A 27,001-nucleotide genomic window follows, 5' to 3' on the forward strand; every position below is an offset into this window, starting at 1 on the left:
TCACAGCTTTGCCTTTCCACATGCTTCTGTTTATCCTTCAAAAGGTTACCCTTCTAAGAAGATCTCTGCGTGACTGGGACAAGCTATTTGCTTTATTCTCGGTGTCCCCACGTGACTTTGAATGTATCTCTGTGTTGCTATACTCATGGGGTAGCAACTGATTGCTCACCTCTATTGCACAGACTGGGTTAGGAAGTTAACTTAATCACTTTTGTAACTCAGCACAAACTGGACACTCAGAAATATTTTAAGGGAGGAAATGAATAAATGGGTATGAAGCAGTGGTCGTAGCTTAGTGACCAGGGTATAAGTCGGGAAAGGACGTTACGACTCTTCTGCAAATCCCAGCCATTGGGGGGAGCAGCAAGCTTTTAGATTGGGAAATGGCATGAGGCTCACACAGAAAAGCTGGATGAATTTGTTTTTTCGTGTGTTGGAATTTGGAGCCCTAGATTCTGTAGCTAAGCTTGGAGAGGTGGGAAGATGCTTCCCATGCATGAAGTAGTGTACATTCCTGGGTTAGAACATGTTTTCTTTGGGGGTTGCTGTGGTTTCTTTCTCTTTTTCTCTTTTCTTTTTATTTTTTCCCCCAGCTTTGGAAGCATCCAATGTTTGCAATAACAACAACAAAAATATGAGGCTGGCCCAGTATGAATCAGGAGAGAATGTGTACATGCAGTGGATGTAGGGGGTAGGAGAAGGAGGTGGAAAGTGGAGAGAGGGGAGAAGAAAGGAGGCACACAGTTGCCAGGAGCTTCACAGAAGAAAGTGCCATGCCGGACACGTGGCTGGCACAGAGGAGAGCGACATCTGTTCTCGATGAGGATCCCCGGTGTGTGCACGTGTGTGTGCATGTGCATGTGTAAGGAAACACCCAGGCTGTGTGCTTCAGGAAGTCTGCTCGTGGCTCCAGTCTCACTGGGTCTGTGATGCTGCCCTCGGTGGTGGCCTCTTACCGTGGGTTAGATCTCCAGCCAACTCATTCTTGCGAAGTATGTTGCAGGCTAGAACGGGCTGTGGAAAACAAGCCCAAGAAAAGCCACAAGGGCCTCCTGACCCATTTGAATTTTTCTCCTGCCAAGCTCTCATTACTGAGCTTAAATAGGAAGGAAAACAATGTATAAGGCTGAAGAGGTTATGGAGACTCTACGGGGGGAGAAGTCTCACTGGGCTCGCTGGGCTAGGGGTGCTGAGACGAGAAAGAGGTAATAAGTCTGTTTTCAAAGTAGGTGTATGGTTTTGTTTTGCCCTTTTTTTCCAGTTTGGTTAAGCATTTGAAGACTTGTTTTCTCTCTTACCCCTGTTACTCTCTTCAATGAAACGCAGGAGAAAGAAGGTGGAGGGTTTGCATCCTCCAGGGACAGTTGTCATCCTCTGAAGGAGGAAGGGGCCCTAAGATGCTGGGCTGGAGCTGGCACAGTGCTGGCAAGCCTCCAGAGGGGGCTGCTGTCAGCCCCTTACACAAGGCTCTGATGTCCACTTTGGGTGCCTACGCTCGGGAAGGTAGAGCCAAAGAGACACAAAATTTAGCTCAAAGTTGTAGACCTGATTCCTGAAAGGGATCAGACTGAGTCTAAAGGACAGCAGCAGAGGTTGCACTTCTCCTTTGTCTGTTCTTTGCTGCTACGGTACGTGCACACCTGCCCGCAGGCATTCAGATCCCTTGCTCCAGAGCTCTGGCACTACTTGAGGCATGTGTCCCCTGTAGCGTCGCCATGCCTCGGCCTGGCCTTGCTTCTCACACAGGGATGATGACAGCGATGATAATCCCCTACTCACGTGTGGCATGTAGTGTCTACAAATGCTTTCACAAACAGCATCTCGTTTGAGAGCCAAAAGAACTTTGCAAGCCAACCAAGGAAGATACTGTTTTCCCGTATGAGTTAAATGGCTCTGATGGAGGTCACACAACCAAAGAAAGGTAAGAGGAGGAGCCAATTTTTCTCTCTGCAGCGCACAAACAGCCTTCAAAGAGCTGAAGGGATCCTGGGAAACCAGATTTCATCCATCCCCAAAGTCCCAGGCCGGGGCCATGCCGACTGTAGACTTAACACCAAAAAGCGTTCAGTAGAAAGGACGCTTAAAGGAATCAAAAACTCAGGGTCTCCTGGCAACCTTATTACTCTTCCCGAGTTAGCAAAATTGTCCTTTTCCCCTAAGTAATCAAGTTGCTCAAGGTTGTTAAGCTACTGCTAGTCCTCTCCCACATGTGTGGCTGCCTGTAACTTTCTACCTCATTCATCCGTGCAGAAGGTATTTATTGAGCATTTACCATGCTCCGGACACCTTACCACTTTATTATGCACGAGATACAAGAGTGAATAAAATAAATAAAAAGTTCTGCCCTGTGAAGCTCAAATCCCAGTGGGGGAAAATAGACATTAAAGATAACAAATAAGTCATTATTTCATAACTTAGAAAGTCTTATAAGAAACAGGACAATGTAAGGGAAGCAGGACTGCTCTGTGTTGGGGGACAGGTGAGAATGAGGGAGTCAGGATAGCTGTAATTTTCAACCCAATGGTCAGAGGGGGAACATCTGGAGGGTTGTGTGAGCCGTCGTAAGCCATTGGCTTTCACTCTGAGCGAAAGGAGCATGGTTAGAAGGGTTTAGCAGAGTCCTGCATAGCTTTCACGTACATGTTGACAGCATCCTTTGGCTGCTGAGCTGGGAAGGGACCACGCGGTGGTCATGTGACCAGCCAAGAGGCTGTTGCCCCAATGCAGGCAGCAGATGATGACAGCTCAAACCAGGGTGGCAGCAGTTGGAACAGCGAAAAGTGGATGAACTGTGGATACATTTTAGTAGCTACTGGGATTCCCTGATGCATTGGATGTGGAGGGTGAGAGAAAGAGAGGAATTAAGATAGCACCGAGGGTTCTGTCCTAGGCAACTGGAAGTATGCAGTTGGCATCGGCTGAGATGGGAAAGTTCGCACAGAGAAATGAGAAGCCGTTGTATATGGAATCCCTGGATTCTAGAATTCCACCTACTACTCTACAAACTTTGTCTTTAGTCATTGTTACTGCCTTCTCACCTGACTCAGAGCATTTGTAATCCCTTCTATCCTCTCTTGGAGACCTTGGGTCTCCAGTCCGTCAACCAGATTATTACCCACGGCCAATAAATACATTCAAGTCTCGTCCACATCAAAGGTCTTTCCATGGACACTGTTTTCCACTTAAATGACAGCCCATGGCACTTCTTCTACTGGCCAACTTTTGGAAACAATAATTTTTATTTGCTGCACCAACTTTCTTATCTGTTTCTCAACCATTTGCCCTCTCCCCCGCCCCACTGCTACCTTTGTGCCAGGGATTTCAGGGAGCGCTTAAATCACAAACTTAGTGGTCTCATGTCAATACTCAACTTGTTGTCTACTCTGTAGCAGTTAACACTATTCACCATCTCCTTCTCCGGAAGTCTCTCTTCTTTCACAGTGTTTCTGAGACCACTCTCTCCTTCATTTCCTTCTACCTTTCCAATCATTCTCTTCCTATCTCCTTGACTAGCTTCACTTCCTCTGTTCTTCCTTATTATCACCTGCCAGGTCTTTTTCTTTCTTGTCCCCATTCAAATGCCTTGCATGACCTCATCCATTTGCCACCTTCAATCATCACCCTTACTTTCCTCTTTTCTCAACCTAAGTCACCAACTGAGACTGTGTTTTTGAACGTCTATTTCCAATTCCACTAAACTCACCCCGTCTAAAGCCCAAGCCCATTATCCCCTCCACAAGCCTACTTCTTTTTCTTTACAGAGGTTAATGGCACTCACTAACCACCCAAGCACCAGTGACTTGGATACAGAACCTCATCTTCCCTACAGGATGTGATTCTAGAATCAGTTTGATGCCTTCAAAGGAAACCCCTCAGTGGTTACTTCTTTCCATCTCTACACCCAGGAGCCAAGTCTGGGCTTTCATCCCTTCTCTTAAAATACAGACGCTGTTTCCTAACCAGTCTACTGATCACCTGTCTCTTCTCCATGGGCTTCATCTCCAACAGCGTATCATATCTGATCTTGCCGTCTCCAGTAAAAACAAAAAAGTGAGGCTCTTCGATGCCTCCAGAATAAAGCTTGTATCCAAAACATGGCAGCATTCAAGCCTCTTTTTAATCTAGCCCACGCCTCTCTAGCCTCACCGGTAGTCTCCACATATCCCATCCTCTGGTGGTTCTCCAGAAATCCTCTGTGTTTTCAACCCCCGTGCCTTGTGCTTATACTATCCTCCCTGCCCACAGGGCTTTCACCCCCAACTGATGAAATTATTACATCCCTCAAGGCCCCACAGGAGTGCCATTTTGCTATAAAATTGTTCCCAAATCTGATGTCCCACCTACTTCCTGCCCGTTCCGTAAGCAAATGCAACCACTTTCTTTGCACTGTTCCCACAGCACATTGAGCATGCCTCTCCCGCAGATCGGACAGGGGGTTCCCAGGAGACAGGAGCCCTGTCTCATTTCACTTCATATCCCTAGAGTCTCATACTATGCATATGCAATAAATGTCTATTCTGTGAATTAGTGCTTCTTAATCTAAAACTTACACTTTCAGGAGTTTTCTACCTTTAAAGAGATTTCTGCTTGGCTCTAGGCTGAAATAAGAAGTTAGAAAAGACAATGCAGGGAAAAGATACCAAAAAAGATATGTGGTCTCTTCCAGGTGCGTCTTTTTCCTTCCACAGAGGCATAAACTCTGTTGAAGGAATTGGTAGTAAGAGTGTGCTGCTCACTGAGCACATACTATGTCCCAGGCTCGTTGCTGGTAAAACATAGGAATTGAATTTGTTTCTATATCAGTTCCCTCTACACACCCCACTCAAATGACCAGAAAGGAATCAAAAAGGTAAGAACTTACAAAAGAAAAGAGGATATGAGGGAGAATGACAGCCAATCGAGAATTCAACACGTAGGAGGGTGGAAAATGGATGGGCGAGCAGGAACTGATATCACAAATTTGAGAAAACAGATACCTAAATGTCTGAAATGAAACAGAACCCCAGAAAAGCTAAGGAATTAGAAGTGTCAGGCATCCCTACCGGCAGCAGTACAGGTGTGTGTGTGTGTGTGTGTGTGTGCGCGCGCGTGCGTGTGTGTGTATGTGTGAGCGATGGTCTCAGAGAGCTCAAACTCATCTTCCATATTAGGAAGTCAGTTAAGAATGTCCTAACTGAAAAAAGAAAATCAAGATTAGCAGAAGAATTATTAAATAGATATGTGTGTGTAGATACAGATGTTTACAGATGTAATTTCCAGAAGAAATTAAAGAAATGAAACCAAAGAAGGAAAGAAGACACGAAAGGATCCCCTCTGCCCAGAGAGCCTGAGGTCAGATGGCAGAGGGGCAGGTACTGTTCATCTTCCAAATAAACCTAGAGGTGCCCAATGGCTCTCTCTAAACTAGGTGCAGGTATTACTTTTATAGGATTAAAGCTCAGTTTAAAAAATATTACACAAAAACAAAACAAGGGTGGAGCTGAGATTCAAACCCATTAGTCTGGGGTTGAGATGTGTAGCTTTTCTTCTACACGCGGTGCTGGCTGCAATTTGCAAATAATCAACTTGGGAGTGTCACCCTCTTTGTCATTACTCACCGCCGGGTTAGTCAGAACCACAGACCCACAAACACACACACCCACACACACAACATGCGTATAGGTACACATCTGTACTTTAGAGACTAAAAAGTAAGGTAAGATGTCTAATAGCATAACTTGCTGCCACTCAGTCATTACAATAAAGCATATAATCAAATAATTCCACCTGAAAGAAATGGGGATTTTAGTAGAATGAACTAGAAATGACCCAAACTATGTGCACTTTCTGAAAGAGATTGCTTCCATGACTATTTAATAAAGACGTTGTGCCAGTGATCACGGTGGTAGATAGCATACTAACCAATGCTCTATAGATTCATGAACAGTCTCAGTGCATGTATTTGAGTCGTGCTTAACTGTGTTAAAACACATTTTAGAAGCACACGTAGAAGTGGTAGGGGAACAATGTCTCTGTGCAAAGTGAAAAGGGGTAGAGTTTTTTATGTATAGAACCTGATTATATCTGCTTGCTGCTAATTCTAACCTCAGTTATAATCATCGGGAAGAATCTGGAAGGTCGGGCGGGTTAAAGAAAAGAAGGTAGCATTTCTGTGATGCCAGTTTTGCAGGCGGGTAGTATTTACGTTGCCTTCAAGCCCAGGCTAGAGATGATAAAGAAAAAGAACAGAAAAAAAGGGGAAAAGCACAGAGAAATCAGAAAAAGGGTGCGGTGGGAGGAGACAAAGGGACAACCCGGATGTCGTAAAGATAATAAGCAGAGGGAGAAAGCCGGCCACCCAGGAAGCCTAGAAGACAAAGAAAGCCAAATGCAGTCCCTCAGAAAGCCCACCAGGATGCACGGCGTGGCTCCAGGGGAGTTTAAGAGAGGCATAAATTCTCCTGAATGTTGTTAATCTAGATGAGGTTTTACAATTTGCATGGGTCGTGCTCTCCGTGTTTCACTCTTTTAAAAAGTGAGGGGAGGGAAAACACAATGGTTTTAGCTTTCAAAATGAAAACCTAGTCCTGATTAACATTTGGAGTCTGATTTTCAGAGATTCCAGCTGGAGGATCTGAAGTAGAGCCCTGAACCGAATAGAACTCTGGACAAGCCCAAAGACATGCCCGGATTTTTCAGCCTCGTGCAGAGATTGCACAAAACTGGCAGCGACGTTCACAAACAAATCTCGAGGGGATCGGAATTTGGCAGTCGCTGTGCCTGGAAGGCAGCTCCAACTTAAGCTAATTTTCCATTTTTCTCTGGATTTAACACGGCTAACACATATTTAGATTTAGATTTGTAAGAACCTACACTATCCCTACCAGAAGCGGAGTGGCTGTCCCTGCTATTGGCATCTGGGCTGTTATTATTCCTGCCATAATTAACATTTTTATGGTCCCTTTTCACCCATAGATCCTAAAGGACTTGGCAAGAATGCAAAAGACAAGCAAGCCCATATGATGTGTCCTCTGAGAACCAGCAGGGAAGGAATGATTATTATATCTGATCTGTAAACAGCTAAAACGTGGCAAGGAGAAGTTTAATTGCTGGCTATTATTTAAATGACAAAATATAAATGGAAAGGGAATGAGAAGTTAAACTACGGCACAACCACACAGGGCGCAAGTGATAAAGTTGGAACAGAACATTTGGATTTCTGCATACAGATATCCTAAAAAGGATTCATTTTTCTCTTTCTACTAAGGAATTTATAAAGACATACTCAAGTGAGAATTTGGGGATTTTGGGGGGGGGCGGGTTTCTGGAGTTTTTTGAAGAATGAGTACCCATCCCACCTGGTCACACTTCGAAGTTCAAGCCATGGGCATTTATTAAAAGTAATTTGTGACTATCTGGTGATGGCATGGCGTTTCTAAAGAGCATAGTCTTAGAGATGAATCTTAAGGATAGAAATGAGAAAAGAATGGCTGGACAGGTTTCACCATGAGGCTGAGGGGAAGGAAGGAGAGAGGTTTCTTTTTAAAAAAAAAATTTTTTTAAACGTTTATTTATTTTTGAGACAGAGAGGACAGAGCATGAACAGGGGAGGTGCAGAGAGAGAGGGAGACAAAGAATCTAAAACAGGCTCCAGGCTCTGAGCTGTCAGCACAGAGCCCGACGTGGGGCTCGAACTCACGGACCGTGAGATCATGACCTGAGCCGAAGTCAGACGCTTAACCGACCAAGCCACCCAGGCACCCCAGGAGAGAGGGTTTCAAATCAGACAGGCATTGGTACATTCCTCAAGCCCCCACAACGGTCACTATTGAGCTATTCCAGCTCTGCAGGCAGGTCTCAAACCCGGGAGTGCACTGGAACCACCCGGAGGGCCTGCACAACTGCTTGCCCACCCCCTCCCCAGGGCATCTGCACCCAGAGTGGGAGCTGAGAATCCTCCTGACAGGTGTCCAGGCACACCTCAGGCGGGGCCCTGGTGTATTCTGGATCTCTGCAGGTGCCGGGCCAGCCCACGCTGCCCCACTTGAGTCTCAGAGAGCTCCATGGGTGAAATACAAAACTGTCTGAGTCACTTCGGTCTTCAAATATTTCACTTGGGAGAAAATGTTCCTTCCTGCTTTCTTGCAGGAGGGCCAGCCACTTTAGCTGCCACAGGGAATGTGGGATTTCTGCACCGGAGCCTCCCAGACACTCACACATTTCATTTCACCTTTAAGAATAAAGATCCCTCAAATTTATGATTGTGGTGATAGGTTTTGCCACCCTGCCGTGGAGCTTCACCTGGTCGGATATGAAGAACTATCACTATTTACACACACACACACACACACACACACACACACACACACACACAGACACACACACACACTGCCAGCCTCTCCCATCCCTGACCTCAGATCATCTCAATTGGAGCTGTACACAGTCTCAGCCCCAGAATAAAGCATATCCCTTAGAACAGGATTTTTTAGTCGGACTCGAGTGCCTCTCTCTTGGCTCAAACTCTGGGCAAGAAAAAACGTTACAATAAAACCTTGATTTTCATGCCACCATTTCCACCTCATGAATTACACACTGGCCCCTGCATCCCATAGACTTGACAGCAGTAAAGCCAGGCAGTGCCCATGAGCGATCAAGAAGCACAAGCTAACAGGGCTAGCATCTGGAATAGAAATAACAAATAGTGAAAGGGAGGCAGGGGGAGTGGTCCAAGACAACACAGAAGAAAGAATCCAAGGAATGGTGGAGCAGATGGAAGGAATTAGTGATGGAAGCATTGTCGGCATCAACTACTAAATGTGTAAAAAAAATACAACTGCCCACCTACATTTAAATAAATGCAACCACTCTGCAGAAGCTAAATTCGTCCCCAACTCCTCCTCACCGGGTCTTTCCACCTCCTAATTCCCTCCTATACAAATTCCAATCAAGGGTGTACTCCTACAGTTACGATACACAAAAATATCTCTACTAGTTGCTTTAAGAAAACTCCAATATATTTACATTTAAATCCATGGCATGCTAGATCTGCAGGGAAAGAGAATACCAAACCATGTTCTGTGTTCGAGGCAGCAGAAAACTTGACCGTGTCAGAGACAGGACAATACACATCCCCTTTCAACGCTCCCAAGGCTAATATGCCTTTTAAACACAGGTCTTTATAACCCTGTATAAAGTCTAACACTTCCAGGATATTTCACGCAGCCTTAAATAGTTCATTCGGTTCTCAAACCCATTATTTTCTGTGCCGTTGTTACTGGGAGGGGGTGACTGTGAACTCTTCTGTAGAGAAAATATTTATTACACGAGTCTTTATCTTTCTCTTCTTTGGCTTAAAAACCCCAGTTTCTTTGGATTTTTTTCCCCCAAAGGAGTTATTATCAAGCTTTTGATATTATTTTTGTTACCTTCAACCTGTTCAGGATTTTCTAACGGCTATGCTACAGAAGCTAGACTGAGAGAGAAAATAGGATCAGAGCAGTGGTGAGAAGAATAAAAAAGACAATGAGACCCTCAGGTTTTCCGTTGGTCCCCTTTCCACTCACTGTCATAGAGCTTGTTGTTTTAAGGTGCTGTGTACCCCTGACGAGACAGAATTTAAAATTCTTCTTCACTCTAATTTTAAGACAACCTCCAGTGTTCTCTGGCTTCTAAGGATTTTAGTTTTATTACTATTGGCCAGATGCTTGTACCTCTATCCTGGACCTTTCTGAACTGCATCCTATTTCAGGTGACTTCATTTTTTCAAGAACTATCAGAAGACACACCCTTTGTCCCAAGATACAAGGTACTGCTGGATACTATTATCTATGAGTGTATTAATTTATTCCTGCCCAGTGTTTCTCAAAGCACAGTTAAGCATTGCCTGTGTTAGAAGCACCTGGGGCATTTGTTAAAAAAAAAGCAAATTCTTGGAGCGCCTGGGTGGCTCAGTCAGTTGAGCGTCTGACTTCAGCTCAGGTTCTGATCTCACGGTTCATGAGTTAGAGCCCACACTGGGCTCTGTGCTGACAGCTCAGAGCCTGGAGCCTGCTTCCGATTCTGTGTCTCCCTTTCTCTCTGACTCTCCCTCATTCATGGTCTGTCTCTGTCTCTAAAATAAAACGTTAACAAAAAATTTTAAAAAAATTTAAAAAAGCAAATTCTCTGGGCCATCTGGGTGGCTCAGTTGGTTAAGTGTCCGACTTCGGCTCGAGTCATGATCTCACGGTTCGTGAGTTTGAGCCCCGCATCGGGCTCTGCGCTGACAGCTCAGAGCCTGGAGTCTACTTCAGGTTCTGTGTCTCCCTCTCTCTCTGCCTCTCCCCTGCTTGTGCTCTGTCTCTCTTTCTTTCAAAAATAAAGAAACATTAAAAAAATTTTTGAAAAAAAGCAAATTCTTGGACTTCACACCAGACTTGATATGTAAGAATGAGGAGGTAGGGGCAGAACCTAAGAATCTGCATTTTAAAAGAACCCCAGGTAATTATTAAGCACATTTTTATTAATTTTTTTTTCCAGCGTTTATTTATTTTTGGGACAGAGAGAGACAGAGCATGAACGGGGGAGGGGCAGAGAGAGAGGAAGACACAGAAGCGGAAACAGGCTCCAGGCTCCGAGCCATCAGCCCAGAGCCCGACGCGGGGCTCGAACTCACGGACCGCGAGATCGTGACCTGGCTGAAGTTGGACGCTTAACCGACTGCGCCACCCAGGCGCCCCATTAAGCACATTTTTAATCAAAACGACCCACCGAGTCCTTTGCCCATGTCAAATCAGTAAAGGTGGGGGTGCAGCCAAAAGAAGCCTTGAGTGCTCCACTGAATGCGCCACCCCATTCGGCACAATCCACAGTAACGATCCGTGTCATGGTCAAACTCCCTAGCTGCCGTCTTAAATGGGGGGGAGGGGGTACCTCATTTGACCTAGTATGACACATCTGCTAGGTTTAAGAAGTGACTTCTCCTTGGGGCCCCTGGGTGGCTCAGTCGGTTGAGTGTCCAGCTCGGTTTCAGCTCAGGTCATGATCCCAGGGTCGTGGGATCGAGCCCCGCATCAGGCTCTGCACTGATCATGAAGCCTGCTTAAGACTGTCTCTCTCTCTCTAACTCTCTCTCTCTCTCTCTCTCTCTCTCCCCCCTGCCCCTATCTTCTCACTCTCTCTCTCAAATAAATAAAATGAAAAAAAAATTTTTTAAATAAAAAAGAAGTGATTTCTCCTTTATCTCTCTGACAAATCATTCTGTCACAAAACAAGACAGTTGGAAGGGAGGGCATGTTCCTTTCAGTATAGGACATGGACTTGGAACTTAGAACCGTTACTAGTAGAAAATCACACTTGCAGGCACATAGCCATTATTGTTCAATCCCCTTTGCCTTTAAAACGGTATATATTGGGGTTCCTGGGTGGCTCAGTCAGTTGAGTGAAACAGTATATACCACACAGCTTCGCTTCCGGTTTTCTAAGGGCTCCTCATTCCTTCAAAAACATCAGAATGGCTTAGATAGGGCATCAGAGAATCTTCATCAGCAATCCTTAACCAAATCTCCCTCCAGATCTGCCTGGCCCCTTCCCCCCTCAGGGTATATGCACAGCCGTGGGTCCTGCCCGTCACTGGCATATGAAAAAGAACAGTGGCAAAAACCATAACTTTCCTTCTGAAACAGAAGCCACTCAGTATTACAGATAGATGAAATCCCATTAACGTTTATCACACACTCAATTGCTGTTTAATGAACATTCATACAATAGGCGTTTGCACACCCTTTATCATGTTCCGACTCTCCTATCTACCCTAGCTTAGTCTGAGTTTTCTCTTGCCAGCTGGGACCACGATGAAAGTAGTAAAACCAAAAGCAGGACCGGCCTGGAACTGACGCCAAGGAAGGACAGTGCCAACAGATTCCCAAAGTGCAACCCATCCACCGGGTAAGACATTAAGGCCAACCGAAGAGGCCACAAACCGGAAGAGAGGCTCTTTAAGAGAAGGACCCGTGGGCACGATTAAGATCAAACATCTAACCAAAATCTTAATCTTTTGATTCAGATCCAAAATTCCCAGAAACAGGGTGGGGGGGGGGGGGGGGAGGGTTGCAGTTATTTCTGAATTAGCATGACCCACACTCTACTGAAGTGTGACCTCTCGGAAGGCCCCAAGCTACATCCCCGTGGGTTGTGCCTCCATAGTTTTCTGACCAACAAGTTTGAAAGATAAATTACATCCATGTAACTGAAAGCTGAGGGAACTTAGATTCAGAGAAGGTAGCTCACTTGCCCAAGGAGTCGTGCGATAAAGGATGGAAACGAGGTTCAAGCCTGCCTCTAAGCCCCAGATGGCCTTTCTTCTACTAGTCCACGTGGCCCTCACCGGATCTGTCGCAAGCCCTTTGGATTCTGTGCACAGCAGGGTTTTTGTTCTTCACTTCTCCTATTTCTTCCCTGCCTTTACTTCCACTGCGCTGCTTCTCAGAAGCCTGATCCAATCTGTTTCAGTTTAAGACTCTGAAAGTCAAAGTTCGACCTTCAAATCTCTGTCCTTGCCTTTAGGGGCATAGAAGCAGGTATCACTGAAGAATTAGGTTACATGTTTCAGAGGGATACAAAAGGAAATAAAGCACACATCTGACCACTTGGGAGCTTGTAGTCTGTTGGAAGGATGGATCTATCCAATAATCTTGAAACGATGTGGTAAGTGAAGTGATAGGCATTTGCAAGTGTATGTATAAGAGTTGTTAGCAGAAATGGCAGCTAATGCCCAGAGAGACTCCCTTGAAATTCCCAAGGAATTCCTTAGGAATCTTAAAAGGCTTCCTAAGTTTACTGGAAGCCTGAGGAACATCAATTAACCATGGCTACCTATAGTAAATAATAAACACTCATAACGATAGAAACCGGGTGTAAGCTGACTGTTGCATCAGTCTTTTTTTTTTTTTTCATTTTTTTAATGTTTATTTATTTTTGAGAGAGACAGAGACAGAATGCGAGTGGGTTAGGGGCAGAGAGAGAGGGAGACACACAATCCGAAGCAGGCTCCAGGCTCCGAGCTGTCAGCACAGAGCCCGACGGGGGGCTCGAACTCACAAGCTGTGAGACCATGACCTGAGCCAAAGTCGGACGCTCAACCGACTGAGCCATGCAGCTGCCCCACGTCAGTCTTAATATATATATAATTATATCAATAAGACCCCGTCCCCACATAGTTAGCAAGTGTAGAGTCGGCATTTGATCCTAATTATTCTAACACAATTCTGCCTCTGTCCTTCACAGTTCCCGCGTTTGGAACAGGAAGGGCACAACTCTACACAAAACAGCAAAGGGCTGAAGAGGGAATATCAGAAACCGTAATCCCAAGTGGGGGCTGCTGACAATAAACTTGCAGGAAATACACGCTTGTGGAAAAAGCAGCCCCAAAACATAGGTCAATGGGCACTCAATTTTAATCATCCAGCAGGAAAGAAATTAATCTCTTCTACCCAAAAAGGGGCTGCGAGTGTGGTCTTTATTCCCAGCCGCATTCCCTGCAACACAAGGTGTTCTTAGTCTAAGTGGAACCTAGGGCTGTGGACTTTGGCAGAATTAATAAATAGGACTTTATGAAAGAGCAAAGAAGGAAGAAAAGGAAGGAACGGGGCGGGGAGGGAGAGAGGATAACACATGCGATCTGACAGTATCCTAGTGTTCGTGGATGGAATTATCACCCACAAAATGAAGACGCCCCCTTCCCTCTCTCTTTCTCTTGCCATGTCAGGAAAAGAGTACATTTTATTGGACGAGTGTTTGGCAGAGTAAGTGTTTGTTTTCTGCACAGTTGTCCTAGACGATTTGTATACTTGTCTGTAATTTTAATGAGCACCGGTCTGGGAGTAGGAAGAACAGTTAGGAGCCCAATGCAGTAGCCCAGGTAGGGAATGCTGAGGCCCTAGCGAGGGGGGCTGCGGGGCTCGACAGCAGGGTGTGGAGAGCTGCTCACGTGATGATCGGCTCACCACTGACCTGGTGGCTGACTGGACACGGCAGCCGTCTCCAAGCGGTCTGTGACTAACGGATCTCAGGGGCCTCCCACGGGAACGGCCGGTCTCGCTTCCCTCCTGTCGTTCTGTCCCTCTTCCGATCAGACTTTGCACCTACGCCTCTAGAGACCACGTCAGCACTTCAGCCTTGTGCTTTCTGCTCTACTCATTCAGGGAGTGCTCACAAAGTGGCTAATGGTTCCCAACAAATGCCACTACTTTATAACCACTGACTATGAACCAGACAGGGCAGATGCTTAAGCGCTTCATGTACATTATCACATTAACTCCTTGCCACCGCTCCTTAAAATAGCTTTGTTGTCCCCACTTGCCAACACCGATTAAGACTCGGAGGCTCACACCGCTCAGCCGGCCCAGGATTTGAACCTACGCTGTCCAAAATCTCTCCACCCACAAAGCTACCATTCCTTGCTCATGCGTAGCTTACAAAAGAACTAGAAAACACCAGGAGGCTCAGGTTGAGTTTCGAGAAACAACCAGAAAACCCTAATTTAATGTACGAACAGGTCTGGGCTACAGATACGTAGTATGCACGTTTTCCGGCTCAGACAACGGGAACACAGGTGACGATGAGAAGGCGGCGTTATTTACACAGGAGCCGGCAGAGAAAACCTCAGAGCTGTCTCTTAAAGAATGCAAGAGGCATAGAATGATGGAGGCCGGAAAACCCAAGCTCGTGGCAAAGGGGACAGGGCACCAAGGAGCAGAAATGACACGAAGCGGGACATGGTTGGTAGGCTAGCAAGCTGATGGTCTCACTGTCCTGGGCTCACTGAGTGGAATGAAGTGTGAGGTCCTCAGCTTTGCCCAGGCGGGATGTCTGAAGGGGACATCTCACAGTTATACTCGGTATCGTAGAGGGGAAAAAAAAAAAAAAAAAAAAAAGAAAACTCCTTCTAGATACCGGGGAACCAATGTCTAATTTGAGCTCAGATTTCTGTGCAGCACTTTTTAAAAACTTCTCATCCACCGAGCCCTCTTTGGTTTATCTTGCCTCTGCGTCTGTTTTCCCTCCGTCTGTCTTTGACGCTCTTCAGTTGCCCCTAATATATTTAGCCGACTTTTTCCAGGAAAGAATTAGGTTTCTGCCAAGTGACCAGTTCCAGCCTCTCTCACCCTTTCTCTCCCAGTCTCACCCCCTCTCTGCATCTCTTACTTACTTCTTCAGAGTTTCTTCCCCTCTCCTCCCCTGTCTGACTCGATTCCTTTCCTTTCCGGTGGGCACTGATACTCCTTTTTTCTTTGCTTCTTCCTCCCACCCTTACGTGGTTTTTTCTTTCTTTTTTTCCTCCTCCTAGCCTCTGCTGGGACACCAGAAGCAAAATCTTATCCTTTCAAACCTTTTCCTAACCAGAGAGCCCCAGGAAATACTGTAGTATACTCAGAATGGAATTAATGTTGGCTAGAATTACTCCCAGACAAAGAGAGCTTCAAATTGGGGCTCCACAGGCTGGGAACCTTCTTGACTCCTCCCATGGTGGCCACGGCAGTGGCTCTCAGACTTCGGAACTCTTCAGAAGCACCTGGAGGCCTGTTAAAAACACAGATTTCTGGGCCCCACTCCCAGAGTCTCCAATTCAGTAGGTGTGGGACGGGGCCTGAGAATGTGTATTTCTAACAGGTTCCCAGGAGATGCCAATTGTGCTGGTCCGGGGCCACACTTTGAGAACCACTTGAGGCTCAGCTGTGCGTAGTAGTGGGTGGGCAGGGGAATCGGAGGAGGGAGTGGAGTTTTGTTCCTTGTCACATCAACAAAGGGACTGACAGGAGCCTAGGAAGCTCAGGATAAGGGATCAGGAGGATGCGTTGGGGGTGCAGGGAGGAGGGGAAGACACACGAGGAAAGCTCTGTGTTGTAACCTTCCGGGAAACACGGAAGCCAGCTCCCAGCCCTGTCACCCACCCTCCCTCCTGCCATCACACATGGAAGCAGCAGAAGGGAATTCTCAGGATCCCTTTGATCTCTTCCCAGTTCTGAGTCCTCTGTCTGTTTATCTCCCTCCTCCCTTGGCCTCCTCTTCCCCCTTTCTACCCCCTGCCCAGTGGATGAGTCACTGCCCCTCCTCCCCACCCCACTGCCATCTGTTTTTCTAATGATGGCAGAAGATGAGCTGTTTTGTTGGCCCGCGCCGTAACAAAGCACACTCTCCACTAGCATTTTTCCTGATGGACTCTCAGAATGCTATTTTATTGGTATCATTTCCCCACCCAGTTTTCCCTTTGTCTCAAACCCCACCCTTTCCCCCTCTTTGGCCTCATGTAGATCCCAGTTTCCCAGAATTGGATAAAGAGAAACAGAGATACAGAAGAATCGAGGGATAGATAAGCATGTGGGTTGGATGCGTGTGTAGGGGGGAGGGTGTTAGAAATCAGGGGCAGTTCAATGGCTCTCGCTAGCACACAAGGAGCAACCAGAATTACCCAAGTATCACTGCTAAGTGGTTTAATTACTCGCAGTGAGAAACTTGAATGGCAAAACCTACTGTGACTGAGTGGCCATTCCTGGGGTGAGAGGGTTTAAATGGTGTGTGTGTGTGTGTGTGTCTGTGTGTGAGAGAGAGAGAGGGGGGGGTAGGGAGAGAAGAGAGGTGTCCCCTCTTCCCCATGCCAGGATACCTGGGTCATTCTCTGTCTGTAAGGCTCTGCTTCAGTCTTGACTCTTCTTTGCAATAACTCACATTAATCTAGCTAAGGGAACCTGTGTGAAGAAGTACATAGGATTCCCTGAGGAAGTAAAGGTCTGGTTTGAGTTAACCAACAGGGGGTTACAGGTCTACCTCAGACGTTGCAAACAGATGCCTGCACGCCCCAAGCAGTTGACATACACCAGGGATGCCCACTAGGTAAGGAGCCGCAGGGAGAGGGGAGCATCTTGCTCACCGAGAGAGCAGCTGCCTTTTGGAGCTGTAGCTGTTACTCAGGTCTAGCTAACTGTTGCCACGGTGCCAGATAGTCTTGTTTTCCAAGAGACATATCAGCAGTGTTTGATATTGATTTTTATCTGGAATATGTATGTACGTGGGTGTGTGATGTTATATATACATACACAAATGTTATGCGAAACCCCAGTTTTTAAATATTGGCAACCAGAACAGAATTGTTTTCAGAGACAGTGCTGGCCAAATAAACCTGTCTGTAGGCCACCATCGGTCTGCAAAGCTCTGATCTAACTAAGCTCGAGTAAGGTCCAGTTACAGAATCTCAAAACCGTATAACATTCTGATTTGCTTTTTAACTTATTTTTTATTAGGTCATTTAAAATGAGACTCTGGAGATTTTGCAGAAAAGAAAAGAAAAGAAAAGAAAAGAAAAGAAAAGAAAGAAAGAAAGAAAGAAAGAAAGAAAGGAAGGAAGGAAGAAAAAAGGAAGAGAGAAAGAAAGAAAGAAACAGAGAAAGAAAGAAAGAAAGAAAGAAAGAAAGAAAGAAAGAAAGAAAGAAATCCTAATATCTGTAATTTGAAAATTAGAGAGCTAAATTTAAGAGATTAAACCAAGGGCATACTAGCAAGACCTTGCATTAGAAAGACTCAGGTCCCCATGAGTGAAGCAGACCAGACCACTCTGGTGTGGGTCTGGGAGGGGCAGGAGGCTTACCTCACACGACTGGATGCAGTGGATGAGGAAGGGGGGTGGGTGCCATTGACGCTGTCCAGTGCACACGATGCTCTGAAGGGGAAGGTGGAGAGAACAGAAAACAAAAACAAGGACCCCTGGTCAGTAAGAGAAGGGGAAAATCCTGAGCTCACCCCACCAGCCCAACCCTGTTCCCTGAGGAGGGAGACTCCAGCTGTACCCCACACAGGGGTCCGAGGCCAGCCGGACTTGCCCATGGAAGTGCTAAACTTGCCAGATGGTGCCGAGGTGGAACTCTCATACTCTTCATCCTCCTTCACCCTCCCCAACGTATCAAAATTTCCAGAGAGGTGCAGGTGTAATTTTAGAAAGCATCCTCAGGGGCACCTGGGTGGCGCAGTCGGTTAAGCGTCCGACTTCAGCCAGGTCACGATCTCGCGGTCCGTGAGTTCGAGCCCCGCGTCAGGCTCTGGGCTGATGGCTCAGAGCCTGGAGCCTGTTTCCGATTCTGTGTCTCCCTCTCTCTCTGCCCCTCCCCCGTTCATGCTCTGTCTCTCTCTGTCCCAAAAATAAATAAACTTTAAAAAAAAAAATTAAAAAAAAAAAAAAGAAAGCATCCTCAGTGTTGTAATGAGTGTAATTTGGTTCCAGGCATAGTATTTTTTTTCTATTTGTCTTGAAATTTTAAATAACATTACAAGAAATTGTGAGAGGCTGGGTTGACAAGGAAGCACCATGGATTTTTAAAGGCTGAGCAGTATAGCTTCACAAGAAGAGTCATGAACTAAACACGGATCTCAAGACTCCTAGGCAAGAAGACGTGAGTGCCAAGCAGGGGCTGGAGGGTGAGTGGAACAAATCTGTAGCTCCTGTTAGCACCATTTATCCCCTCCTCCTGGGAAATAAAAGGTCTCTGCTGGGCAGACAGGGTTAATGGGACACCACTGTGGCTCAAAATGGCGCCCGCATCAAGCTGATGACAGCAAAAACACATTCATTCATATTAAACACCGGTGACTTTTCCTGTCCCAACAGCCATTTCCAGATGTGCGCTGAAACAAATACTCATCTACTCTTTGTTGAATAATAATTACAACCCATTTTCATTGAGCTTTTCCCTTTTAATTTTTGGATTTTAAAATTTCAAAAGAAACATTTCAGGAAAAGAAAAAGTCCCACAGGAGGCTTCAGGGAGAAAAGGAGATTGATTCTCTCTGTAGCCCATCAACCCAAACCCTTTGTAGACTTTCATACTCACGTTTTAATTCAGTGTGATAGGAATACAGTGCAATCAGAAGAAAAAGAATACATTGTGAGATATGAGCTTTCTGCAAGATAGCACCTCTGGTAATTAGAAATTATATGTTCTAGAATGTTAAGACTATGTGGTAATCAAATTGGAGACATTTGCATATATTAACATGTAGGTATATGAATATACACCTTGTAGTTACGAGAATAGGGAACTGCAAGATTTTTCTAGAGTTGTACTAGTATAAACTAAAATTTCTCTTTCACAGCCTCCCTAAAGGGGAGGTTATACCATAAATCCTAACGAATTCTGATATTCTAAATTCTACACTGTAATTATAGAAAGTGGCTTGGTTTAAGTTTTCATTGCACTGGGAAAAAAGGGATTATAGAGGATTATACAAATACATAATGGGGGGGTCAGCCTACTAAAAAATGATGTATTCTGCACTAACAGCCACTTAAGCAGCATTTGCATATAAACAATGGCTATGCTACCTAGAAAGGATTCTTGTTTATGTTTTAAACCCAGTATCAGTGGAACTCTTTTAGCTAGCAAGGGATTCAATTTCTAGTATTTGAAATATCAATGTTTTATGCTTCCGTTGTTGTTACCAGATAATGCTAATAGCATCAAACAGGAAGTTGTACCCTTGAGATGTCAAGACATATTTTCCTTCTCAGAGCACCACATTCCCTAAGGATCCCAATTCCCCATTTTTAACAGTCAGACATTGAAATGTATACATGCTTCAATCACTAGGAACCAGAGTTGCTGCCCTCAAAGAGGTCAAAGTCTGTGGGGAAGGTAGCTGGAAAAATTGTCAGTGCTTCCCAATAAGAGGATACGTAGCCTCGGCAGCCTCACATGATGTCTATGGCCAGAACTCGCCAGAACACCCTGAACTGACTGCCAGCTTCTCTTATGCCCACTACACCTTCTACCCCAATCACTTCTTCTATAAATGCAGGAGTTGGGGGTGCCTGGGTAGTTAAGTGTCCGACTCTTATTTCTACTCAGGTCATGATTTCATGGTTTGTGAGTTCAAGTTCCGCATCAGGCTCTGTGCTGACAGCATGGAGCCTGCTTGGGATTCTCTCTCTCTCTCTCTCTCTCTGCCCACCCCCTGCTCTCTCTCTCTCAAAATAAATAAATAAACTTAAGTTCTAAATAAATAGATAAATAAATAAACAAGCAAATAAATAAATGCAGGAGTGTTGGTTTGTTAATAACACTTTAGAAATTCTCAGGATATATTGCAAAGGGACTTAAAAGAAAGGAAAAGAGTCTGTCTTTGCTTTTGATGCGTTTTCTTCGATGCTCTTTTGTCCTATTATCTTTGACTGATGTTTTCTATCTTTGTATTCTTATGTAATTTTATTATCGTGTAATATAGATTCACAGAATAAAATATAAAATGTAGGAAAGGTGCACAGTCTCCCTCCTACTCCTGATCCCCAATCACCCAAGTTCCTCAGTTTGATTTTCTGTGTTTTGTATCATTACGGAGACGTTCTACACATATGCAAACATATATGTATGAAATTATCTCCTCACACAAATTCTAATATGCTATCATTTGATTTTGTACTTTGGTCTGTTGTTTGCTTGCTTGCCTTTATTCCACTTCACAGTGTTTCTCGGGGTTCTGGAATGTTGCATTCCATTGATTGCATAGTATTTCATTGCATGTATAAGATCTCATATACTTAACCAGGCCCATACTGATGGATATTTAGGTGATTTACAGTCTTTTGCTCTAACAAACAATGCTATGTATAAATCATTTCACACACGTGCAACTATTATCTGTAGAATAAATACATGATAGTAGAACTGAGAATACCCATCTCAATAATTCTTTAATCTCGCTCTCCCTCTTGCTCTCCCTCTCTCTCTCTCGAGATGAATTCAAACTGGCTTCTTCCTTAATCTCCATAAAATTGCAAAAGCTTCTGGTACCTGGGTCTAAGACCATTCTAGATTGCAAAATTCTTGAGAATAGGGACCATCTCCCACTCTTACATCTTACCTCAGTGACTTAGACATGATGTTTTACAAGCATTTGTCAACCACTAAATAGTTAGAGCTCCAGAATTCTCCTCTATTTTCTGGCCTATGAACGTTGTTCATCCCATAAGAAAAGATATGCACGTGCCATTAACTGAACTACTACTTATTGATCAAAACGGGAGGAGAATTTCAAATACGCTTCAGGCCTTAAAGTTTATGGGCAAGTTTGTGGTGGTGAGGTGTGAGAGAGGAATGAAACAGTAAGAAGATAAGGAGAAGGGCTAACTCCTGGTGGGATGAGTTAACTTAATTCAACAAGGGAGCTTTTAGACTGAAGTGTCTCTGATGCCATGGTGGTCTACGTAAGCGACCCAGGATCTAAGCCTATACATGCTTCAAGATTATGAAACTAAAAACTACGGACAACCAATCACAAAGAGCCAACGAGGCTTTAAGCTACAGCCAATCAATGATTTCCTTACTTTCCTTCCTTTTTTCTCTACCATAGTGTCTCCTGAGCTCCTCTTGGTGAGGCACTCCTAACCATTTCTAGTTTCACACTGACTAATTCAAACAGATTTTTGCTCAAATAAACTCAAGATTTTTCATATGCCTCAAGTTATCTGTTAACAGCTCCCTATGATTTTCTTTTTTTCTGGAATATTTTTGACAAATGGTGATAGTATATATTACATTTGAAAAACTATAGAAATTGGGGCCTCTGGGTGGTTCAGTCAGTTGAACGTCTAACTCTTGGTTTCGGCTCAGGTCATGATCACATGGGTTGTGGGATCAAGCCCCATGTCGGGCTCTGTGCTGGCCGTGCAGAGCCTGCTTGAGATTCTCTCTCTCACTCTCTCTCTGCCTCTCCCCTGGTTGTGCTCTCTCTTTTTCTACATAAATAAATAAATAAACTTTAAAAAAAGAAAAGCTAGGGGCGCCTGGGTGGCTCAAGTCGGTTGAGCGTCCAACTTCGGCTCAGGTCATGATCTTGCGGTCCATGAGTTCGAGCCCCGCATTGGGCTCTGTGCTGACTGCTCAGAGCCTGGAGCCTGTTTCAGATTCTGTGTCTCCCTCTCTCTCTGACCCTCCCCCGTTCATGCTCTGTCTCTCTCTGTCTCAAAAATAAATAAATGTTAAAAAAAATTAAAAAAAAAAAGAAAAGCTATAGAAAGTAATTGAAAGAACATCCTTATATCCTCTGTTCAGCCTTATCAAATCTTAATTTGCTGTATCTGCTTCCAGAACCTAAGTCGCTAGAGATTCAATTAATGTCCTCTACATGTAGCCCTCCAACCTCATTCTCCTTCCTTCCTCCTTATTGGTAACAACTATTCTGAATTTTTTTCAGTTATTTATTTATTTTGAGAGAGACAGAGAGCGAGCAGGGGAGAGACAGAGAGAGAAATTAAGAGACAGAGAGAAAGAGAATCCCAAGCAGGGTCTGTACTATCAGAGGGGAACCCGAGGCGGGGCTGAAACTCACAAACCATGAGATCATGACCTGAGTCAAAACTAAGTCAGACACTTACCTGACTGAGCCACCCAGGTGCTTCATAACTATTCTGAACTTTTAAGTTATTATTTCTTTACAATTTTATATGATTATTATTGCTATTACACTATTAGCAAGCCACTTTTCAGGTGAATTGATTGTGAACAAAGATTTGTTTTGAACTTTCCAAAAGGAAAGCAGTCACGAGGAAAACCAGTGTAAAGATTTTCTCTCAGGCCATTTCAAAAATTTTTAAAAGTAAAAAGGAAGATGGGAAGAACAAAGGGAAAGTAGAAGGGGGGAGACACAGAGAGAGAGGGACAGAGAGATGAGAGAGAGAGAGAGAGAGAAGGGAGGAAGGAAGAGGAAGGAAAGGAAGACCAGTTAAGGGTTATTAGGATGGTCATAAGGCAATTGAAGGCTATTGCCTGGTTAAACGTCTCACTAAAGGTCACAAGACTGATAGTTAGCCAACATTAAGGTCTAACACAGAATTGCTCAATTGTTTTTTTTTATCAGGAATAGTTACTTGACAGAATGGGCTAATCGCACCACCCCAACAAAGTTCTGCGGCTGCCCAGGTCTGTGACCATTTCCTTATGACTACAAATGTATGCAACCCTAAGTGAAGCACAGCACTGTTTTTGCCTTGTTTATCTGGACAGTAGCACGTTACCCTGCAGTTTGCTTTTCAAGTTCTTCCGCCCCGCCCCCCCCCAAGACTATCTTGGACTCGAGGCCTCGAGACTCACTCAAACTGAAAGCAGATACTTCCATACTTGAAACTGATGAAAAAGAAGGCTTTTTCATGACTCATATCTGAGGGATTTGCTCTCCCGCTAATGTGTGTATGGCAAGGGTCACTGGAGCTCTTACACAATTGTGCCCATCGAGAGGACACTGTGGGGGATGAGAGCAAGGATCGGGACATGAGACACACAGGAGGGTGAGATGAGCTAGTCGGACACGATGGCTCCTGGAGGGCACCGTCTTCTTTCTCTCTTCCTGCTTCTCTCTCTCTCTTAAAACGTTTTGTTTTTGTTTAAGGAATTATTAATCCTTTGGGGGCCAATTTGGGAAAACAAAGTCAGAAATTACAAGATTTGTTTTGACTCGAGCAATTCTAGTGAAGAGTTGGGGAGCTGAGGGAGGGATTCCCTGCAGTGTTGACAACCTTTGCAAACCTCACATGTGTAGCCACAGGAAAATCTCATTAGTTTGGACCTCACTAATTCCTAATTGTGATATACTAAAGAAAGAAAAGAAAAGCATTGTTCGGTCTGTGACAAAATGAATTTATGAAGCAAACCAACAGAGGAAATGAGATGTTATGATGGATGCTTTTGTACTTCAGAACGGAACACTTTCAAGTATAATTTAGAAAAGCTCATTTACATGCAAACAATTGCCACATTATGTATAAAAAAATCACCTCCCCATGAAATCGGATTCTTGAAGGACCAATGCTTTACAGCGTAAGTCAAAATGTTAATTTTCCTACTTTAAATGGTAAGTCTCAAGATAGAATAAAACACCCTCTCAACACAGCGGTTAAAGACAGTCATAAAAATTCAACCTTACAGAGGCCTCTGGAAAAATCAAAAGGTTTGCCCTGAGAAAGAGCTCTGTGGAGCCAGGAGCCACTCTCTTCATCCAGCAATGGATGAAAAGAGCGATGTGCCGAGCAGATCATTCCTACCCTCGAGAATCTTACCGTTTAGGGGTAGAATGACAGAAAAAAAAAAAAGAAAAAGGAAGGAAAAAATGAAGATGAGGAAGAACAGGGATGTGCTCCCAGCAAAAGTCTGAGGGGAGCTCATCCCACACGCTCAGCTCAGGCTCCCCAGACAGTCGGGTGTCCACACAGTACCTGAGACATGCGGGAGGCAGTGGGGCAAAAGCTCTGGTTCCTGGATGTGAGCAGTGGTACCGATTGGGCATGTGGCTGTCCCCTGCATCCCAACTGCCAGATTCCACTGCTCTGTCACCTTGACTGGCAGGCCTTTGTTTGACTGCCAAGAAGCCCTTTTGTTGGTGTCCTCTCTTTCTGCCAGGATATTTCTCTGCTGATGTTGCCACCATGGAAAGGTCTAGGTCTCTGTGTGTAGTAAGTGAAGGAGGAAGATACCTTTACAAAAACAAAAGACCCAGAAAGTCCATCTGAGCCTTTCACATCCCTACCTCTTGTTCCCCACATTCAGCATGCCCCTGAAACATTTAGAAGTCACAGTAATTTTCATCCTTACTTTCAGTCTCCCAACGAAAGCTGTTAGAAGTTGCTTCTTTAGTCAATGTTCAAATAGGAAACAATAATAGGCCATTAGTTCTCTTCCCAGCCCCATTTGTAAGAGGGACAGGAAAAAGACAGACAAGGAGCACCTGGGTGGCTTAGTTGGTTAAGCATCCTACTTGGGCCCAGGTCATGATCTCATGGTTCGTGGGTTCGAGCCCTGCATGGGGCTCTGTGCTGACAGCTCAGAGCCTGGAGCCTGCTTCGGATTCTGTGTCTCCCTCTCTCTCTGCCCCTCCCCTGCTCTCTCTCTCTCTCTCTCTCAAAAATAAATAAACATTAAAAAAAAACTGTTTTAAAGACAAATGATCTATACATTTCTGTCTACACACACACATGTACACACACAAATAAGCAAAGTACAGAACTCATAGAATGATACGTTTCTTTTTCATAGAGATAGCTGGTAATATCTGTTCAGAGATGAAGGAAATTTCCAAAGGTAAGATTTGTACTAAATGAAGAGAAATTTCATTTTTACTGAATTCAGAACTATATGCTAAAATCCATGCAAGACATTTCAAAAGTGTTATATTTGACTCTTATAACAGCTCTGCAAGACAGATAATATTATCGTCACCCTCGCTGATGCACAGACAGAAGCGACCGAGGGGTAAGTACCTGAACCCAGAAGGATCTCACTCTTCTATATGCCAGTTGCTACGTAGAGTTGTTTTTCATCAAAACCCCAGGATACCTAAGTCCTCAGAAATTCTTCCTTTACCAAAAAGTATGTGATTCTAGGAGTCAGGTATCATTTGCAGGAATAAAGACCAGCAGAACTTCCCAGAGGAAGGCAAATAAACCTTGTGGGTATCTAGAAAGTATACTTGATTGTTCTTTAAAAACAATCTCTTTCCCAACAAGGAATAATAGTGTTACAGGGAACTGTCTCTCTAAATGATTTTTGTTAGACTTTATGGAGAAGGAAGAGAAGTGCGGGGGTTCTCATAGTTGAGAGGACTGACTTCTTTTCTACTTGCTGATCCAAACACATACTAGGCGGGGAAGAAATGACTATGGCAAACAGGGTGATTCGGGGGAAAATCACATTGGATTTGGAATCAGACAAGTCGATTGCGCTCCTTTCTCCATCGCTTGTTAGCTGTGCAAGCTTGGACAGATCATCCAACATCAAATTTATCGGTAAAACAAGGATAATCAAATCCTGCTTTCCTAGTTTATTAGTTTGTGATAAGATTAAAATGAAATTATAAATATATAAAAACATATATTTTATATATCTACACAACGTTGAAAACAATAAAGTGTTATCCAAACGTAAGATATCATTTTTATTACAAAGAATGAAGTCATTGGAAGCAGACTAGAGAAAATGACACAATTCAATTCATTTGCTCTGTAGTCCTGCCAGATAAAAAGGTATTTGAAGAATGGGAGATAGGGATTTGCATGAAATAAGGAGATCACCACTTACTAAACAAATGAGCCAGGCTCCAAACAGGCGTGCTTGTACTTAAAATATTTATGTTGTCAGTACTTTATTTTGTTAACAGCAGTGTCTCTCAAAGCACTCCAGCGGAATTACCTGGTGTGCCCCACGGCGTCACCAGCCTTTCTGAAGGGGGAGCCCAGCTCTGTTCCTCTTACAAACTGCCCACGTGAATTCTTAAGGACACCAATACTCTACATTGAGTACAATATGGACCCTCCCCCAAGATGATTCGATGTAAGTTATAGGGATTTTACTTGATGAAGAGTTTCATTTAATACAACTGCTTTGCTTCTTATTTATGAGGACAAAGTTAGCTTTCCCACCCCTCATGAGCTGCTGGGTGCCACAAAATAGCAGACATCATGAAATCATCTGTGGCTGGTGTATAATCTTCTGAGGACCTGGGAACATAAGAACAATAACTTCGTCCCCATTCCCAGTGCTTCCATGGACCCCTTTCTCTTGTTTTCTGTTAACGGTAAAGTTTTGATATCCTAAGGGGCACCAGGGTGGCTCAGTCGGTTGAATGTCCAACTTCTGCTCAGGTCATGATCTCACGGTTTGTGGTTCGAGCCCCGAGTAGGGCTCTGTGCTGACAGCTCAGAGCCTGGAGCCTGCTTCGGAATCTGTGTCTCCCTCTCTCACTCTGCCTCTCCCCCACTCACGCTCTGTCTCTCTGTCTCAAGAATGAATAAACATTCAAAAAAAAATTTTTTTTAAAGGAAGAAAAACAGCATCCCATGTAAGCTTTTTTTGGTAAGCAATACTCCTTTATTTCATTATATCCATGAAATTGTTGAGAGATGCCTAAAGGACAGCTTGTTTAGCCATTCTATGATAATTCATGTGAACTACTGGATTAACTCTGGGTTTTCTTTTGGCACAAAGAATATTGATTTGGGGATTCAGGAGAAAAT

The 27,001-nt window shown here is 44.4% G+C and overlaps 1 protein-coding gene across 1 annotated transcript in view; it reads right to left on the reverse strand.

Moving 5' to 3' along the window:
• The window catches only part of PAPPA2 (pappalysin 2), a 275,450-nt gene that overhangs the window by 22,128 nt on the left and 226,321 nt on the right, over positions 1-27,001 (reverse strand). Inside the window, exon 21 of the mRNA XM_025921163.2 lies at positions 17,600-17,671. Coding sequence (XP_025776948.1) covers positions 17,600-17,671 — 72 coding nt within the window. The remainder of the gene's footprint in view (positions 1-17,599; positions 17,672-27,001) is intronic.

The sequence above is a fragment of the Puma concolor genome, chromosome E4, assembly GCF_028749965.1.
Source record: "Puma concolor isolate L17-30 chromosome E4, mPumCon1.1.hap2, whole genome shotgun sequence".
Taxonomy (NCBI): domain Eukaryota; kingdom Metazoa; phylum Chordata; class Mammalia; order Carnivora; family Felidae; genus Puma; species Puma concolor.